This window comes from Cricetulus griseus, chromosome 2 (assembly GCF_003668045.3).
Source record: "Cricetulus griseus strain 17A/GY chromosome 2, alternate assembly CriGri-PICRH-1.0, whole genome shotgun sequence".
Classification (NCBI taxonomy): Eukaryota; Metazoa; Chordata; class Mammalia; order Rodentia; family Cricetidae; genus Cricetulus; species Cricetulus griseus.
In genome coordinates this window covers 438,191,282-438,210,720 of record NC_048595.1, presented here as the reverse complement: position 1 = coordinate 438,210,720, position 19,439 = coordinate 438,191,282, and the positions used below count along the sequence as shown (strand labels likewise).

Genomic DNA, 19,439 nt, shown 5'->3' with positions numbered 1-19,439 from the left:
CTGGCACAGGATGTGGCCACTAGTTTTCAAAAATTGATAGGCACTGGCTCAGGTCCCCAGAGAGTCTGATTGCAGACGTATGTGTCATGACAGCCTGCACACAGAAGCACCTCAGGCTGGGGCTATCCTCTGCTCGGCGGTAGAGCTCCAGGGTTCAATGGCCAGGACTGCAGGAAAAAGAAGGCACACTGGTGACTGGTGTAGGTGACTGTGGGACACCCTAGTGCTAGAGACACAGTGTATATGAGGAAGGCCCGACCTGGCCCAGCTCTCTGTGCAGTGTGCTACCGGGCAGATGCAGACCCACTTCTGTCCTGTGCAAACTTAGGGGAATAATTAGCTCAGGTCACTGAGGAGAGGAGGAAATCTCAAACCACACAGCCTTGGGCAGATTTGAGTGAGAGAACAGATCTCGTTGGAGGAAATTTGGCACAACTTTGCTAAGTGCCATGCAATAAGCCCTCTCACCTTTATCCCAGTTGTTACTTGCCAATCTTTTGATGCCTTTAATAAGTTTTTGGGGTACTGTTTTTTTTGTTTGTCCAGCAGTGTTTTAGAGTCTCATCATGTAGACCAGGCTGACCTCAAACTCACCACCCTCCTAACTCTGCAGTCCTCCTACTGGGGTTATAGGTGTAGTCACCACACCAGCTGAACATTGTTCTTTTTAAGTTTTGATTTTTTTGGGGGGGTTTTCGAGACAGGGTTTCTCTGTGTAGCTTTGGAGCCTATGCTGGCACTCGTTCTGTAGACCAGGCTGGCCTTGAACTCACAGAGATCCGCCTGCCTCTGCCTCCTGAGTGCTGGGATTAAAGGTGTGTGCCACCAACACCCACCTTGAATATTTATTTTGTGTGCTCGATTCAGTGTGGAGGTCAGAAGACAGCTTGAGTGGGTTCCTGGGATTGAACGTATATTGTTAGGCTTGGCAGCAAGCACCTTTGAGGGCCCCACCTGGTCTTCTGTGATAGGGATGCACTAGGCACTGAGATTGGCCTGCATGGGGAGTGCCACACTCATAGACCCTTATATCAGTAAGAGGTTGTGCTCTGTGTAGCCCTGTGTTGACTGAACCCCATAAGTAGCAGGAGATATGAGAAATGGTTTTCATAAGAAGGGGACTTGTAGGAAGAGATGTCCCTGAGGACAAACAGAATCCAGAAAGCTTTCTCTGTGCTCACTGAGCGCACCAAATTGGTTGGCTGTTTGTTGGTTTTGTTTTTTAAGATACTAGGGATGGGCCTTATACATGCTAAGCATGTGTTCCGTTGTTGAGTGGCAGACAGCCCCAACCCTAAATATATTTTTGAAAACAAGAGGGAGGTGGTGGCACACACAGAGGCAGGCAGATCTCTGTGAGTTCAAGGCCAGCCTGGTCTACAGCTAGTTTAAGGACAGCCAGAGCTGTTACGCAGAGAACCCCTGTCTTGAGAAAGACAGAGAGAAGGGGAGGGAGAGAGGGAGGGAGGAGAGGAAGGAAAAGAAGAAGAAGAGGGCTAGAGATACAGCTTAGCAGTTAAAATAGAGTAATACTCTTGCAAAGGAGCCAAGTTCTCGCCCCAGCACCGGCATTGGCTGCCTCACCACTGCCTACAACTCAAGCTCAGGGTATCTGACGCCTCTGACCTCCACAGGTACCTGCACTCACATACACAAAATTTAAAAAATAAGGGGACTGCAGAGACAGCTTGGCAGTTTGAGCATTTACTGCCCTTGCAAAGGACCCCAGTTCAGTTCCCACATCCACGTGGCAGCTTGTAACTGTCTGTCTCTCCAGTTCCAGGGGATCCCATGCCTTCTTCTGACGCCACAAGCACCAGGCACAGACATACATAGTGCACAGACATATTTGCAGGCAAACATTCATACATCCATACTGGAAGAAATCAATCTAAAACTAAGAAAGGAAAGATGCGGCTGGATGGTGGCTCAGATGCTAAGATTCAGTTCCCATCATCCATATGGAAACTCACAACCATCTGTAACTCCAGTTCCAGGACATGGGGACTCTACGTCTGACCTCCACAAGTACTAACCCTGCACGTAGAGACAAGATACTCATACAGAGGAGGAGGGAGGGAAAGAAGGAAGGAAGCCTTTGCTTAAGCTTTGCATCACCCTCCACTCCTGTTACTCCTCTGTATTTCAAAAAAAATTTTTTTAATTTATTTATTATGTATACAGCATTCTGCTTCCATGTATATCTGCACACCAGAAGAGGGCACCAGATCTCATAACGGATGGTTGGGAGCCACCATGTGGTTGCTGGGAATTGAACTCAGGACCTCTGGAAGAGCAGTCAGTGCTCTTAAAACTCTGAGCCATCTCTCCAGCCCCTATTTCAAGTTTTCTAGAAGGGTCTTACACAACCCTCCTTAGCCTTCTTACTCCAAAGCCACTGCTGCCCCTCTGTCTCCCCCTAGTGGCTCCTCCCAGACTTCCTGCTTCTAGACTGCGCCTAGCCTTTGCCTTCCATGGGGAATCTTTTCTTAGGTTTCAAGAACCCAGTCTCAGTGCACTGCTTCTTGCTCCTTGATAATCTTTTTTTCCCTTCTTCAATGAGTTAATTCTTTGACAACTTCATACATGCATGCCCTCGAATGTGCGCACGCGCACATTTCTTCCTGCTCCCTTGACCCAGTTGTTTTGCTTTTGTTTTTCAAACTATTGTGTATCAAGAACATACCGTTTAACTGGGCGTTGGTGGCGCACGCCTTTAATCCCAGCACTCAGGAGGCAGAGGCAGGCGGATCTCTGTGAATTCGAGACCAGCCTGGTCTCCAGAGCGAGTGCCAGGATAGGTTCCAAAGCTACACAGAGAAACCCTGTCTCGAAAAACAAAAAGAGCAAACGGTTTGACAATTCATTAAGCCCTAAACCGTGACTCCCATTTCCTGAGCACATCTTCAGGCCCTGAATAGTGGAGATATCTTGCTGGAAGAAGTGAGCCCCTCCCTCACCTTCCAGTAGATTCCAGTGGGGAGAGGCAGGAAGCAAAGAAGTGACTTCAAGTTCTGAGTCATACACTTAGGAAACAGAAAGAACACTGTAGCAGTGGCAGGCCAGGCCCATAGGGTTGGTGGATCCCCAGCAGGCAGCAACTGGAAAGCCAGCTTTTACTCCATTTCCTTTGCAAAGTCTCTGGAAACTTGCCAGTAGTTGTGTGTGTGTGTGTGTGTGTGTGTGTGTGAGAGAGAGAGAGAGAGAGAGAGAGAGAGAGAGAGAGAGAGAGAGAGAGAGAGAGACAGACAGACAGACAGACAGAGACAGAGACAGAGACAGAGACAGAGACAGAGAGAGGATACCCGACCCAACTCACCAACTCACCTCTGGACCAGAGAGAACTTAGTTGTGGTGGAGGACAGCCACTACCAGGCTGAAAAGAAAAAGGAGTTGGGCAGAAGATGTCCTGAGAGGGCTTTGCCTTCCCACACAGATGGGAGGGTAGATGGACAGACACTTCCCTGTGAATGGGATAGGGCCTCTCCATCCCCCCAGCCCTTACTTTGGTCCCCGATAGCCAACTGGTGACTAGGCACTGGCTGATCCCACCCATCCCATTCACACTGCAATGCTAGCCAGAAGGACCATCCAGATGCAGAACTGATCACCAGTTCCTTTTAGGGGACCTTTCTGTGGCCTTAGCCTGGGGGCAAAATTCTCTATCAAGTTTACTTTTGGCACTTTGCTAGTGACCTAATGGCTGTTTCAAAGCCCTCAATCCACAGAGTCAGTGTGGTGGTGTAACATGGAAGATGAGGCAGGAAAATCTGAGTTCAAGACCTGCCTAGGCAACATAAGAGAAACTGTCTCGAAAATGTTCTTTTCTGGTGGAGATGGTGCAGGCCTTCAATCCCAGCACTAGGGAGGCAGAGGCAAGTGATCTCTATTTATCTGAGGCTGTACTAGTCTACATTGCAAGTTCCAGGCCAGCCAGGGCTATGGAGTATGACCCTGTCTCAAAACAAAACAAAAAAAATTGCTTTCTACAATTAATATGTGTGTGTATGAGTGAGTGTGTGTGTGTGTGTGTGTGTGTGTGTGTGTGTGTGTGTGTGTGTGCCCATGGGGGGTGGGTGTGTGGGGGACGGACAGGTGTGTGCATTTGTGAGTGCCTGTCCTGAAACTCACTCTGTAGACCAGGTGGCCTCGAACTCAGAGAACCGCCTGCCTCTGCCTCCCGAGTGCTGGGATTAAAGGCATGCACCACCAACGCCTGGCTCTCTTGATATTTTTAAATGAGCTTTCCTCCTACATTGTTCAAAACTATTGTACTGGGCTGCAGGGATGCCTCAGCAGTTAAGAGCACTTTTTGCTCTTGTAGAGGACTTAAGTTCAATTCCCAGCACCTACATGGGGATTCACAACCATCCCTAACAACCATCACAACCATCAAGTTCTAGAGGATTTTATACCTTCTTCTGGTGTCTGCAGGCACCAGGCATACAAGTGATACACATACACACATTCAGGCAAAAAACACACATAAAGTAAAATATAAAAAATTTTCAGAACAAACAATGTGGCTGTACAAATTATGATACACAGGATTAGGATGATGCAGGTTAACTTTATTGAGGAGAAATCACATGAGAAACTGATAACCGAGGGTCAGCACTCCGAGTATCCAATCTCAGATGCCCTCAGAGACCCGACTGGAATCCAGACAGCAAGCCTGTCCCTGACCCCAGACCAAAATCCCACACACTGGAGTATGCACCTGTGACCACGCCCAAATGGGTGTGATCAGCGCCACAGGTACCTAGTAAGATCTCTCACTACAAAACAAACTTACATGTAGTCCTAGTAAGGTACTGGTTGGCTGGACATTGGTGGAGCACACCTATAATCCCAGCACTCAAGAACTAAAGTCATGTGGAGCTCTGTGAGTTCAAGGCCAGCCTGATCTACAGAGGGAATTCCAGGATAGCCAAGGATACACAGGAAAACTCTGTCTGAAAGGCAGAAAGAGAGAAAGAAGAAAGGAAGGAAGGAAGGAAGGAAGGAAGGAAGGAAGGAAGGAAGGAAGGAAGAACGAAGGAAGGAAGGAAAGAAGGAAGGAAGGAAGGAAGGTGGGTATACGTCTCACATTGACAGTTTCTTGTCAGGCATATAAAGTTTCATGCCTATAATCCCAGCACTCAGGAGGTAGGAGTTCAAGTCCAGCCTGGACCACAACAACACTGTTTCAAAAAACAAATCAACCAAGACTAGCGAGATGGCTCAGTCGTTAAGAGCACTGGCTGCTCTTCCAGAGGACTCGGTTTGATTCCGAGGACCTACAATCTTCTCTAACTCCAGTTCCAGAGGATCCAACTCCCTCTTGCGGCCTCTTATGGTATTACATGCACATGGCGCCCAGACATACATGGCAGGAAAAACAAAAAATTGTACATGTAAAAGAAAAAATAGAATAAAAGTATGAAGAGTCATAAAGGCAGACAGTGGCTGAGCAGTGGTGGCACACGCCTTTAGTCCCAGCATTCGGGAGGCAAAGGCAGGCAGATTTTTGTGAGTTCAAGGCCAGCCTGGTCTACAGAGCAAGTTCCAGGATGGCCAGGGCTACACAGAGAAATCCTGTCTCAAGAAAAAAAGAAAAAGAAAAAAAAGAAACAGGAGAGAAAAAAGCCAACCAACAAATCATCCCAGTTCCTGAGTTATTTCTGGACTGAGCCAGGATTGAGGGCACATAAAGCAATCTCTTAACGTCCCCAGCAAACACTTTTCTACCTGCAGAACAGTTCAGATTTTAAACTGGTGACCTTGGTCGTGTACACATCTTTGAGTCTCATACCTGCCCCAGCAGTTCTGCTGTCTCTAAGATGGTTTCCTGGTAGTATAATTTCTTGGTAAAGAGTACCTATTGGGGCCAGTAGAGTGGCTTAGGTGAAGGTGCTTGCTGCCACGGCTGATGGCCTAAGTTCCATCCATGGGACCAACTCCTACAAGTTGTCCTCTGTCCTACACTTGTGTTCCTTGGTGTGTACACCTCCATGTGTGTACCCAAATGCACGCCCACACACAAATCAAGTAAAGTGCAGTTAAGGGCGTGTGCATCTTTTCTTTTTTGTTGCTGTTTTAGTTTTGAGACTAGGTATTACCATATAGCCCAGGACCGTTTAAAACTCCTAGTGATCCTCCTGTTTCAACCTCCTGAGTGTGGATTACAGTTGTTGTTATTCTGTAAAAGTTTAAAAATTAGAAAAAAATGAAACCAAGAGATGGAACCCGGTGCTATGGAACACGAACAGTAGAGTACATTAACCATAGAGTTTTATTACCAGGCGGGAGAGGGAGAGACAGAGGAGGGTAAGAGTAAGAGACAGGAAGGAGTGTGGAGGTGCACACTTAAAAGGGAAAGCTTGCACATGCACACAGAGTTCTTACACAGCCCCATAACGCCTGACACAGCCATGATGTGGCCACACAACACAGGGCCCATTTGAGCTGCCTAAGTATCTGCCTGAATGCCGTATGCAGGGTCAGCATAACAGATTCCAACAACAGTCATGAACCACCCTTCCCCGTGTATTTTTTGAACCTTAATATAGAGGGTCAGAATGCTTCCCAGATAGGTCTCTACCAGTTTCCACCCTTTGCTGTCTGCCCAACCTGCTGACGGCAGGTTACATCCCTAGACTCTCCGTGCTACACACAATCCCAGACTGCCTTCAACCACAGAAAGAAGCAGCCTAAGAAGGGTTGGTTCTAAGCTAGACTGTGGAACTGATTCCCAAAGGAATCCATCTCCTGCCTAGGTCAGCACATATTCCCTGAGCCCTGGTGAGGGGCTGTGTTTTGCAAGATCAGCTTTTTGGGGACACCAGTGTCCTTCAGTATGTTAATAGGCTCTATTGAAAAAAAAAATCCAGGTCAAATAAATTTAGAGAACTACATGCTAAACCTTCTTGGAGACTCAGCACTCTCAGGTCTGTTAAAAGCCCAGTGGACCCTTTACAAGAAAAAAAAAAAAAAAAAAACTTTTCCTATCACTTCAACAAACAGCATGGTTCTCCCCTCCTGGTGTGCCTTCTTCTGGCAAAGACTTCAAGCTGCCTGACCATGGTGGGGGCCTGGGTCACCCCTCCCCTCTTATCCTGGAGCCTTTCCAATTTCTTTGAGGGGTGAGGACATGCTATACAAAGCGTGAATAAAGCTGTGAAGTCCAGTCACCAGAGGCTGAAGAAAAGAAGCAGAGGACACAAGGTGGACCAGTCAGATGGCCTTGGGCCACACCCCACCTGTCGGGAAGGATTAGAGAACAACTAGAATCCTGTTAAGATATGGCCTTTGAAGGTCAGAGAGATGGCCTAGTGGTTAAGGCAATTGCTGCTCTTGCAGAGCACCTGGCTTCATTTCCTAAGACCCACCCCTGTGGTGGCTTATAACCATCTATAACTCCAGGTTCAAGGGATTCAACACCCTCTTCTGGCCTCTGTAGGCACCAGGCACACACATAGTACATGAACATACACACATACAAAACATTCACGCATGTAAAAAACTAAAAATAGGGCCTGGAGTCAGCTATATTGACTCAGGCCTTTAATTCCAACATTCAATAAGCAGAGCCAGGTGGATTTCTGGAAGTTTCAGGCTAGCCAGGGTCATATATAGTGATACCCCGTTTCAAAAAAAGGGGTAGTAGCAAGGAGAGACCGCTCAGGGGTTTAGGACACTGTTTCAGAGGACTGCCATTCCACACCCAGCACAAGCATGGTGGTTCACAAGAGAGAAAAAAAAAAAAAAAAAAAAAAAAAAAAGCATGGTGGTTCACAAGCATCTATTACTCCAGTTCCAGGAGACCCAATACCCTGGCCTAACCACTAAGGACAAAGTACACTAAGTACACAGACAAAACACCCACACAAATAAGAAATACATGGCGCACACCTTTAATCTCAGCACTCAGGAAACAGAGGCAGGCAGATCACTGTGAGTTCATGGCCAGTCTGGTCTACAGAGTTTGTTCCAGAACAGCCAGAGCTGTTACGCAGAGAAACCCTGTCTCGGAAAAAAAAAAAAAAAAAAAAAAAAAATCAAGGAAGGAAGGAGAAAGAGAAGCTGACAAATGGCTTAGCAGGTAAAGGGACTAACTTCCAAGCTTGATGACCTGATTTCAATCCTTGGGACTCACATGGCAGAAGGAAAGGACTAGCTCACAAGTTGTCGTCTGACTTCTTCATGCATGCTGTGGCACACATGCATTAACTAAGTAAGTACATAAAATGCACTGCTTGTGGTGCACACCTTTGACTCCAGCACTCAGAAGGCATTAGCAGGCAGATTTCTGAGTTCACGCCTAGCCCTGTCTCCATAACAAGTCACACGCTAGCAAGGGCTATGGATTGAGTCCCTGTCTCAAAAAAGGTAGGAGAGTGGTGCAACCGTGAACTGGCTCAGTGGGGAACGGTGCCTGTTGCCAAGTCTGACAACCCGTTTGATTTAAAGGGCCTATGTAGTGGAAAGAGAAACTGATTCCTGCAATTTTCCTTTGGCTTCCCTGTGAACACCATGGCAGATATGTGTCCATACACATGGATACACGCATTAAATAAACACATAAATGTAACTGAAGACGTGAAATAAGCCGGGCATTGGTGGCGCACGCCTTTAGTCCCAGCACTCGGGAGGCAGAGGCAGGCAGATCTCTGTGAGTTCGAGACCAGCCTGGTCTACAAGAGCTAGTTCCAGGACAGCCTCCAAAGCCACAGAGAAAACCTGTCTCGGGAAAAAAAAACAAAAAGCAAAAAAAAGTGAAATAAGGGTATGGAGAGATGACTCAGTTATTAAATTACAAGTACTTTCTTCTCTTCCACGGGGCCCCAGTTTGATTCCCATGCACCCCTGTCAGGCGACGCACAACTGTCTAAAGCTCTGGTTCTGGGGTAACCTAATGCCACTGGCCTTCATTGGTGCCTACACTCACATGCGTTTATCCACATATGGATACATACATAAACACATAGGTTAAAAATAAAAATAAATATTTTAAAGGAAGAAAAAAGAATTGCTTAAAAATAGATAACTTAGGTCTGGGGAGATGGCTCGGTGGTTTAGAGCACTGGCTGCCCTTCCCGAGGGCAGGTTTGAATAATAAAATAATATTTTAATTACAAAGAAATCGAAAGGCTAGCTCCATGGCGGTACCTTTATTAGCATGGTGTGTTCATCTCCTGCTTCTGCATCTGGCTGGCTACTCTGTGACTCCACCCTTCCTCATCCCAACATTCTCAGTTTGACTTTCCCTGCCCCAACTTTATCCTGTTCAGCTATTGGCCAGTCAGCTTGCTTATTAAACCAATCACAGAAACATATATTCATGCAGTGTACAGGATTATTCCAGAGCACTAGGGCTCCCTCTGATTGGGTGTCTTGGCCAGCTCTGAACCACTCAGTGCAGCCAGGACCAAGTCTAATATTCTACCCCAGACTGGCCGAAGAGTTATCTGAGGAACATTCTCCAGGAGGAAAAGGAAACACTCTATTTCGGGCACTTATCACCAAAAGGATGGAGGATGCAAGTGTCTTGTGACCAGCTGGCTCCCGTTGTTACTATGGGAGCAGCTTTAATGGAGAGCCTCTGGGCATGCATGCTCCAAGCTGGGTCCTTTGCTTATGCTAAGAACATCGTGGGAGCCACACCAGACACCAGCTGGCAGCCTTCGCTCCAGGTCATGCACTTATAGGCCATTCACCCAGCCAGCGTATGAGAACTGTGGGCCAGATGGCCTTAAACCCTTTCAGCTATTTCCCAAGTTAGCCATCCATAACTCCTACAAGCTCAAAGTTACAGTATCCAGAGAGGAAGGTCTCAGGTGACAGCCTTCCACCCTTCCGTGGGTGGCCGTATCCTTGTGATGAGAACAAGCTGGCCATGGTGCAAAAATTGAAGTACACTTGTATCAGTGCTCAGCTTCTGAGTATGTTTGCCAGAGAAGGCCAGGCCCGTGAGACCACACAGACTAAGAGAAGCCCCAAATAAGGCTGGTCACAGGGCTTCTGTCTCCAAAAATCACTTTCCAACAAGAGGGGTCCACAGAGAAGTCAGAAGCCTGAGGCAGGCAGGGATGACCCATTTCTAAAATAGGGACATTGACAATCCAGACAGAGCTGGGTTGGCCCCAGGAGGGCACTGTGCACGTGCACCATCTGCAGTGAGCTGACAATGGGGCAAGTAAGTGCCATGCTGGTCCCTGAGAGCAGCCCAGGACCTGTAACTCAGGGGAGGCTAGCACCAGATGAGCCTTTTGGGGTCTCAGCTGTCTCTGGGGAGGCCTAGGATCTCCTCTCCAGAAAAAGGACCAGGTCCTTGGAATGAGAAATTAGCTGTCCCCAGGGGGTGGCATGGAAGCGACACTAACTCCACCTTGACTAAGGTTCCTCCAAGAGAGAGGGAGGCACCTGCTCCCCTGAGCAGGGCCCATTCAAAGGGCTCTTTCCTAGATGTAACAAATCTTGTGAGCCCCTGCAGCCCTGTGCCCACCAGAGGGCGCCCGTTGTTCACGAATCTTCCAGTCCTTTCCTAGGCATTGGCGATGTCAGCAGCAGGATCTTGGTGACCGTGAACCATTTGGAAAGGTCCCAGGCAGTGGTTGTGTGCTAGGCTCGGGACCAGGGGAAAGTGTACTTCCTGAAGAGTGCAGTTCCCAGGACTAATCTCTAGAGAAATAAGGACTTACCTGATAGAATAGGACGCAGGCTTAGTGTACATCGGGCTGTCTCAGAGAACTAGCAAGCCAGCAAGGCTTGGTGCAAGCCTCCAACTATTGTCCTCGTCTTCCAGAAGACAAGATTGATGCCCCAGCAAGACTCACTCAGTGGCTACCTATTAACATGGCTGTCAGGCCAGTATTTTCTACATGTTGGCTGCAGCCTCAGGGAACAGGTTTAGCTGCTGCCAGCTAGCTCCATGCACAGCTGTTACATGCGGATCTCACTGCTTTAGAGACCTTCCCTTTCTGGACTCCGGGTCTGGGAACATCACAAGAATGACCAACTGTCCTAGGGTGAGTTTGGGTTTCTTTCCTGGAAAAAAACAGCCTACAGATGAGTGGGTACACAGGGATCCACCAAAGCCCCAGTCCCTGATCTGGATATATTCATGCTGAATGGTGCTAAATGTAGCTGTTCCAGCTACAGCAAAGTCCTGTTGGCCTCAAGGTGAAAAGACAGCTGTGTGTGCACTTGGGGTGGAAGAGGAGACTGCACTCGCACTACCGGGGCAGGTGCTGGGGCTCTCTCCTGCTGCCGTGTGTACCCATCTCTCCCTGCATCACCCTTAGCCCTAACCACTCCTTATATCCGTCTTTCCCTCTGTGCACTGCTTCCTCACGTCTGAATTTCCTTGTCACCCTCAGTTTCTTTTGCATTTATTGGGGTCCAGGGTTCAAGTCACTAAAGAATTTTGTTTTTTGAGACAGGGTTTCTCTGTTTAACAGTTCTGGAACTTGCTTTTGTAAGTCAGGTTTACCTCCTAGTCCTGGGATTAAAGGAGTGACCCACCACACCCAGCCAGGAATTTTAACCCAGCCAGGAATTTTAAATGAATGCCCTGGCTTGCTATTTATTTGCTCCAGATCAGATGACTCCTTAAAGCAAATGGAGAGGTCCTCTGAAAATCAACTACAAATTAGGGTATCAAATACAGGACCCACAATGCTTCCCATTGGAAGCAGGATTCCAGGAGTTGAGGTGTTACCTTGGGGAGGGGGGGCAGTGATCTGAGCCCAGACTTCTCAGCAAGCTATGTAAAATCTCAAATGCTGTGGCCAATGTTCTCCCTTAAGGGTGGAGTCAGTATCCATTCCCTCAGTCACCCACTACAAACTAGAAAGGCTCATCTCCCATAGACTCACAGCCCAGCCTTTAACCACCTGAGCTGAGGTGTTCCACATTCTAGTTGTTGGGCTCCAACTCAACCTGGCAAAGCACCCCCTACAGGCTGCTCTTCTCACCCAAGTCTGAAAAAAAATCGTCCAGCCTCTTCAATGGATATGTTCCTTCAAGGGCAAGATCAAACCAAACAACCAGTCCCATAACATAAAATGCTTTAGGACCTAAAGGCTCAGCTAGCAAGTACCATAAGCCACCACTAGGGGGAAACCACTAAAGAGTACTTATTATAAGCCCAGAACTTGGCAGAGCCAAGCACATTTCTCCAGTGTACATCTGGCACCCAGTAATTACCAGGAAGAGATGCTGGTACCATCAGCAGGACTGACCCAATAACACCTCCCCAATGCCCTGTGGTCAACTTTATCCAGATACCCCACCATGTCAGAATGCAGGGTTAACATTTAACCTACTCTATACTGCTTAACCCCAACTCCAATACCACTCTCTCCCCAGAAAATACATGGTTGTGGTGGTATACAACTCAGGTAGTGTAAATCACTCGGGAGGTTCAGGGGATGAAGAGATGAAGAACTAGGTACACAGGGAAAAAATGAGGCTCGAGACACTGTTGTTAGAACAACTCAGCAAAATAAAATTCCGGTTTATTGTTGGACATTGTTTCACACATACATCAAACAGGCCAAAAAAATAAAACAGCAACTTCATAGACAAAAAAAAAAAAAAGGAAGGAAAAAAAGAAACCTTTTATCTTTGGCCTTTTTAACCATCTCATACAAACCAACTACTTATAGTACAGCTAGGTACATACACAAAAAAAGTTACTGGAATGCTCGGAATAAGATTGTTTTTTTTTTGTTGTTGTTTTTGTTTTTTTTACAAGGTTTTTTTTTCTCCTTTGAGATTATAATGAACATGGTCACACCACAAGTAAGGTCAGAAGTAGGACAGAAAACGCTCTGAAGGCTGGTTTGGTCACCCGTTATCATTAAAAATGGCTGACCCCCCTAACAATATGTACAAAAATATAAAATGTAAATAAAAAATACAAACAAATTTTCCTTTTAAAGTATTTTTAAGAAAAAAAGCAGGGCCTTGGAAGTTTTGGTTCTTTTTCCCTCCCCTGTTGCAAATTCATGGTGTGGTTTTGGTGGGGTGGTGGAGAGCGCATGTCATCTGTGGGTGGCACTGCCCGCTAAGGGCGGGGCCTGCTCCTCTACTCGAAGGTGACCACGTTTAAATTCTGAGACGGGAAGTGGAGGGTGAATAGGTCACGGTGGCCTTAAGTTTAGCTTTTCCTTTCTGCTGTCTAGTCATCCTCATCGGTCTTCTGCTTCTTGGTGTCAACATCATCATCCTGCACAGAAAACAGTTATCAGCCCTGTCACTGCAGGTCAGCTACGTAAAGCAAGACTAGTCCAGAGTTCCAGGCCCCTCCCAATCTTTCAGCAAAGTAAAGCTGGGATGTCCCACTCAGAATCATTGTTGCCCAAACAGAAAGCCAGAACTAGCCTCAAGCTTTTGTACATCAGGCAAAATACCTCACATCCCATACCCCAAAGCTAAGGCCTACCTCATCATCTTCAGCTACCCGCTTGCCCGTAGGAGCCTCAGCTTCCTCATCTTCATCTCCATCCTCTTCCTCACCTGGAGAATGATCAAGAACCACATAAACCATTGTCCAATTACAGCCATCATCACTGCCCTGTCTGTGCAACCTGCCAAAGTGGACAGGCCAGGACAACAGATCAAGTCATTAAATGAGGGAACTGTCCAACAGAAGAGGGGAGTATACTCGACTGAAATAAGGCCTTGCCTCCTCCTCTGGTACACTACAGTTGGATGCGGTCCACTTGCCCAGAACCCAATCTCTTCTTACAGCAAAGGCCAAGGAAGAAACCTGAGAAAATAAGACTACTCACCGTCGCCTTCTTCCTCCTCCTCCTCTTCCTCCCCACCTTCTTCCTCTTCTTCATCTACCTCATTGTCAGCCTCCTGCTCCCCATTTTCCTCATTCTGCTTGGCAGAGAAGACATCTGACATTAGCCACCTCCAAAGCAGAAGGATACACATCTAATGCAGCCTGCCCACACCAAGAGAAATGCCCACCCACACCATACAGCTAACCACGCTACCTCCCAAACCTTGAGGTTTGACAAGGATATGCCTGATGCACCATTCACCATACTGAATTAAGTTGAAATTTAAGAGCAGAAACAGGAGCCCCTAAGCGGGGCGGACACTCACAGCATTTCCATTGGCAGGTGCGTCTCTTCCATTCTCTGTCTCCTCCACAACTTCCTTCTTCTCCTTCAAGTCCTTCAGAAGGAAGAGGAAACCCGTTAGACTTCAGAATAATCGAGGCCAACCAAGGTGCTGAGAATTAGGTGAAGCTGGTCCATGACTAATGTTGGGAGTCACTGGCTACCCTGGGGAAATGTCAGAAGGATGGGTCATAGTAGATAACCAAGGCCTGTAGTCCATCTCCTATGACTTCCATCCTCTAGACAGACTGAATTCAAGTGCCGATTCAAGCTCATCAGCTACCATATGGCACCAGAGACACAAACCCGACAGTCCGGGCAGACAAGCTTGGGAAACTGTCGCCCTCACCTGCACGCCCTTCGCTGCCCGTTTCCAGCTAGAGGGAGCTCCACCCCTCAGAAACCCTTCTTGGAAGGCGGTGGCTGTGTGCCGTGCCATAAATAAATAAGGTAGTGGAGGGAGGAGCCTGTCGATGGTGGGGCGCTCGCTCGGGGATGGATGTGAGAATCCGGATGGGGAACGGGAGGCGCCTCAGCCTGCAGAAGGCCAAGCCTTGGACAAATGGCTCAAAGTCACAGGCGCCCATGTTCGATACTACGGACCTCCCGGTCTCCACAGCCCATGGGAGATAAAAAGCTGGCTCTCTGGAAACTGCAGCTTTGGGGCCACACCGCTGGGTAACTTTTTCCACTCGCATGGCTGACTCGACCGCCCACCCGGGAACGAGCACGAGGCGCGGCTATCGCTCGGCCCAGGCCTGCTTGGGTCACCTGTCGGCGTTGGCGGGTTCGTGCCCACCAGAAGCCTGCCTAGGACCCCAAGGCGCCCACTCCCGCCCCCTGGCGGCCGAAGCCCGGGGGAGTGAGTGGGGGCGGGGTGGCAACGGCGCGCAGGCGCACAACACTCACCCCCTAACTACGCGCTCGAGCCTCGGCACGCACCGCGCGCAAAGAGCACGTGGCCCGGGGCACCGGAGTGCGCCCTGGGCTCAGGAGACCCGAGGTCCGCGCTCGTCTAGCGAGCGTGATTAAGTGAGCTGCGTGACGCCCCCTGTGGCCGCCACCGCGGGGGGCAACACGCGGCTTCCGCCTCCAGTTTTGGCGCGCAAAGTCCCGCGGGAGGCCAGGGGGGATTGGGAGCTTCTCAGCTCCGAGCCTCGAGACGGTCGGGGGCGCCCTCCCCGGGGCGGCACGTCGAGCCTGAGGGAATTCACCTCAGACAAACTCCCGCCGAGGCCCGCGTGGGGGAGGGCACCAGCCTGGCTGGTCAGTCACCAGGGGCGGCCGGGCAGCGCTCCAGGAGTGCGTGCTGGTGTGCGCCCTGGGTCCCCTCAGCACGGGCGAGCCCGCTCAGGGGAAGATGCCGGGGACAGGCTCGAGAGACACCAAGGTGACTCGCACGAGTCTCCACCACAGGGAGAACGGGGCGCGAACACGGGGCTGGTGGAAAGCCGGGCAGCGCGGGGCCGACCGCGAGCGGGGCTCGTCGCGAGGGCGGGGACGTTCCGCCGGGCGTGCGGCCACCTCAGGTCGCTGCCGGGGGGCCAGGGGCGCGAGTCCGCGCGGGCTGCTCGGCCGCCGCGTCTACGGCGCCGCAGGACAGCCGGCCCTGGCCGCTCCCGCCCGGCCGCCTCTCTCACTTTCCGTTTCCTCCCCCTCCGGCGCGTGGGCTCGCCGCCCGGGCCCACGCTCCACCACCCCGCCGGCGGCGACCGCACGCAGCCGAGCGGAGCCCCGCCACGGCCACGCGGGGCTGAGGCGACAGCGCCTCTCAGACCAGACTCCCGCCGCGCCGCGCCGCCCCACCCGCGGCCATTCCGTGCCGGGCCGGAGAAGCCGCAGCCGGGGCCGCGAACCCGGGCGCCGAACAAAGAGCAGCGCAGCCCCCGGAGCCCCGCACTCGCGCCCCCCACACTTCCGACCGCCGACGCGCCGGAGTTTCAAAGTTATTTCCGTGCGCCGCGGCCCCGCGACCCTCAGCCCGGCCCCGCGACTCCCCGCGGCCGCTCGCACGCGGCGCCAACAAGTTTGGAGGGCGCGCGGGCTCAGCCTCCCCGTCCCCCCCCCAGGCCATTGGCCCGCGCCCGACGGCGGGCGGGCGGCACGAGTGCCCGCGCCGCGCCCCCTCCCCCGCACACAAAGAGTGGGTGTCCCGGGCCGCCGCGCCGCGACAAGGTGGCGAGGTCCTCCCGGGAAGCCGTCACGGAGGGAGGGAGGGCGCGCTCTGCCCGGCGCGGCGCGGCGCGGCGCGCGGACCCCGAGGGGGCGGGCGGCGTCCAGCCTCACCTTGGTGGTGATCTCGGAGCTGGTGTCCACGGCCGCGTCTGACATGGTGGGGCACGCCGGTGATGCGCTGCAGCGAGGGAGGCGAGAACTGGAGTTCGAGGACTCTGGCGAGAGAGCTGCCGGAGTCCGCCGCGGAGGAGGAGGAGGAGGAGGAGGAGGAGGCGGCGGGCGGGCGGGAGGCGAAGGTGGCTGCAGCGAGCGCGGAGCAGGACCCGGGAACAATGCAAAGATGGCTTTTCAGAGCAGCCAGTGGGGGACTCACGCGGCGCCAGAACCTTTAATATAGATTGGTGGGCGGTGCTCAGCCACCCGAGGCCCGACGCTATTGGCTGGCTGCGGGGAGCGGGCGCTCTCCCATTGGCCCGATTCCGAACAATGGGCAAGCGAGCTTAAAGCGGCAGTGCCTCAGCTCGGCGCGCGCTGCGCAGCGCCCCGCCGCACTGTCATTCAGCGTCCTGAGTGTGTTGGGTCCCTGCAAAGGGAGGGGGGGGGTCTCGTGCGCGCGCGCTCCCTCGCCCGCCGCCGCGCGCCCCCGAGGCTGTTTTGCTCAGGCTTCTGACGCAGGCGACCAAAGCGCGGCAAAGCTGCTGCCCGCCCAGCCCCCGTCCTCCCCCTCCCTGGCGACTGCTCGGAAGGAGGGGGAGGGAGGAGGCGGCGGCGGCGGGGGGGGGGGCAGGAGCGCTGCCCGCGAGGGGGAGGGGAAGGCGCGTGCTGGGCGGCGCTTGCCCCGGGCGGTGCCCCGCGTGTTCCCGCGCCCGCCACCGGCCCGCACCTTCGACCAGTAATTGTCCCGGTGGGAGTGGGCGTGAGTCCCCAGGGCGCGGGCACTCCCGCACCTTCCGCCCCGTCCCCTTTCCCGCCGCCTCGATGACACTAAAGCAGCGGCCCCTCCCCTCCCCCGCCGCCCGTGTCGCCGTCCAGGGCCAGCCGATGAGCGGCCCTCGCGCCTGTCACACTGGGGGACAAATGTGCGGGGGCACCCGATGCCCCGTGCGACTTTCTGCCCTCGTGCGGGACAGCCCCGCGCGCCCCGCGCCTCTGGTGCCCGTCTGCCCACGGAGGTCACTGCCGTCGCGGCGGCCTCTGACCACGTCCCAGAGCCCCGCCCGGGCATCGAGTTCACGGTTCACGCCAGGGTCTCCGCCGGGCGTGTGAACACCGCGCGGCTGAGGGAAAACGGCCTCGTGGGCCAGCACGACTAGTCCTTGCGGGGCTCCCTCAAACTCGAGCCACTTCAGGAACCACGCGGCGCTTTGAGAAAAGAAAACCCATAAGGATGCCACACTCAAGATGGCGACGGACTCGGCGCGCGTGGCGTGACGTGGCCAGCCCGCCCACACGAACAACCCCAGAACGCTGAGTTTCTCATTCTCTATCGCCGTCGCAGTCGGCTGTCGAACTGAGGAACTTGTTCTGTGAGAAGCAAGGCTGCAGTGGCTGTGAACGGTCCCGAGACGCGGCCTCTGCCACACTCAAGATGGCGGCGGAGAGCGTCCGGCCGTGTGGCGCCAGAAGGGGGCGCCCGACACGGAAGGCGGGACTCGGGAGAAACCCGCGCGCACTGGCTGAGAGTGGCGGGCGAACACAAAGTTGACGCTTTGCGTCCTGCCATTGGCCCTTCCTGCCGCCTGTCTCCTGAGGGGCCGTGGAATCAGGCGTGGAGAAAACCCGGAGTTAGGAATCGGGGCGGGCGGGTCGATGCCAAGTCCTGTGGAGCCTTGAGGTCGAGGCGAGGAGACTGAATCGCCCTTCTCGGTTCCCTCGGGCGCTTTGCCCCATCCCCGCCGGGAGGCCCCTTTCCTGAGCTTGAGGCGAGCGGAGGAACGCGCGGTGTCGAGGAGCGGCCGCAGTTGGACCCGGGATCTCCCCGCAAGCCGCACGTGGCCGGCCCGCATCCCGCGCGCACGTGCCAGTCGCGCTAGCCTTTCGGGCCTCGGCGAGCGACTTTTCCTTTAAGGAGAATGCCGTGCCGCCGCCCTTTGGCCTGCTCCCACTCCCGTTGTCCAGCGGTCGCTCCTGCCCCGGGAGCCCCGCGGCCACAACGTGGCGGCGTGCTCTCGCGGGGGTCTGGCTCTTCTCGGGGGCACACTAGAGGCTGGAGATGGGCATCTCCCCAAGTTGGTGCCCCAGCGTGCTAGGTTCCACAGGCTAACCCTGAGTCGGAACTCTACCCCACCCCCGCCAGCTGCCTTCACCGTGACAAGGAATGGGGCCACTCTCCGTTAACTGAGGGGACCTTTGGGCCTCACCTGCCAAAGACTTTGCTCTCTTATGTAGGAGCTATGGAGGCTTGTGCTTCACGGTAAACAGAGAAAGGAGAGTGCCTTCTACCTGGGACTTATCCATTAAGCTCCTGTTACTCTCCCGGGTATTGTTCCCTCTCTACAAAGCCAGAGGTACAAAGAGCTTGGCCTATGCCACGACTGCCACGTCTTAGCAGTTGTGGTTGTGGCTTCTGAGTTCACACCTGCACTCAGGCCAGGTTCTGGATTGGGGAAGCAGAGGGAGGTGGGATGGCCATCAGTGAGAAGGTGGTTGAGTATGAATTTCCCTAGAAGAACTGCTTTATCTGCTCTTGTGCCAGTGCCCCTGCCTTTCCTAGAAGGGGGAGAGGGGGGCTCCAGCATCTGGCTCCAGAAGCCACCTAAATTCAAGCGCTTACCTACCACCCCCTGTGTTCATGACAGTGAGTGTTTGACTCATGCAATTAGAAAAACAAACCAGGCGGTTCTAGAAGGGGACTTAGAGTTACCAAGTAAACCCTGCTTGGAGCTCTGGCTGTCCTAGTATGGTTGAGAAGACCCCGGGACAGAAGTCAGCTCTGGGCCAGAACTCCTGCAGTTATTGAGGCAATGAAGAGCCCCTTTCCTGCCATGACAGTTGTTCTACCTCCTCAGCTTTCCTTCCTGTCTCTTCACTTCCACTCATCCATGCATCTTGAGCCTTTGGCTGCCACAGAGGAGCGTTAAGGCACTTCTGTGGTATTGCCCAAATCTCTCAAAACAAGCTAGGGAACTCTACTAGGCCACATTT

General features: G+C 52.6%; 1 protein-coding gene across 1 annotated transcript; it reads right to left on the bottom strand.

Annotated features, from left to right (window-relative positions):
• Window positions 1–12,466: 12,466 nt before the first annotated feature.
• Ptma (prothymosin alpha) lies at window positions 12,467–17,520 on the bottom strand. The gene is made up of 6 exons (XM_027397449.2): window positions 17,115–17,520; window positions 16,407–16,639; window positions 14,104–14,175; window positions 13,779–13,872; window positions 13,430–13,503; window positions 12,467–13,213 (listed from the first exon to the last, which is right to left on the bottom strand). Exons 1-6 carry the CDS (start codon window positions 17,518–17,520, stop codon window positions 13,166–13,168), a joined length of 927 nt encoding a protein of 308 aa, XP_027253250.2. The 3' UTR covers window positions 12,467–13,165.
• Between the last annotated feature and the right edge of the window lie 1,919 nt (window positions 17,521–19,439).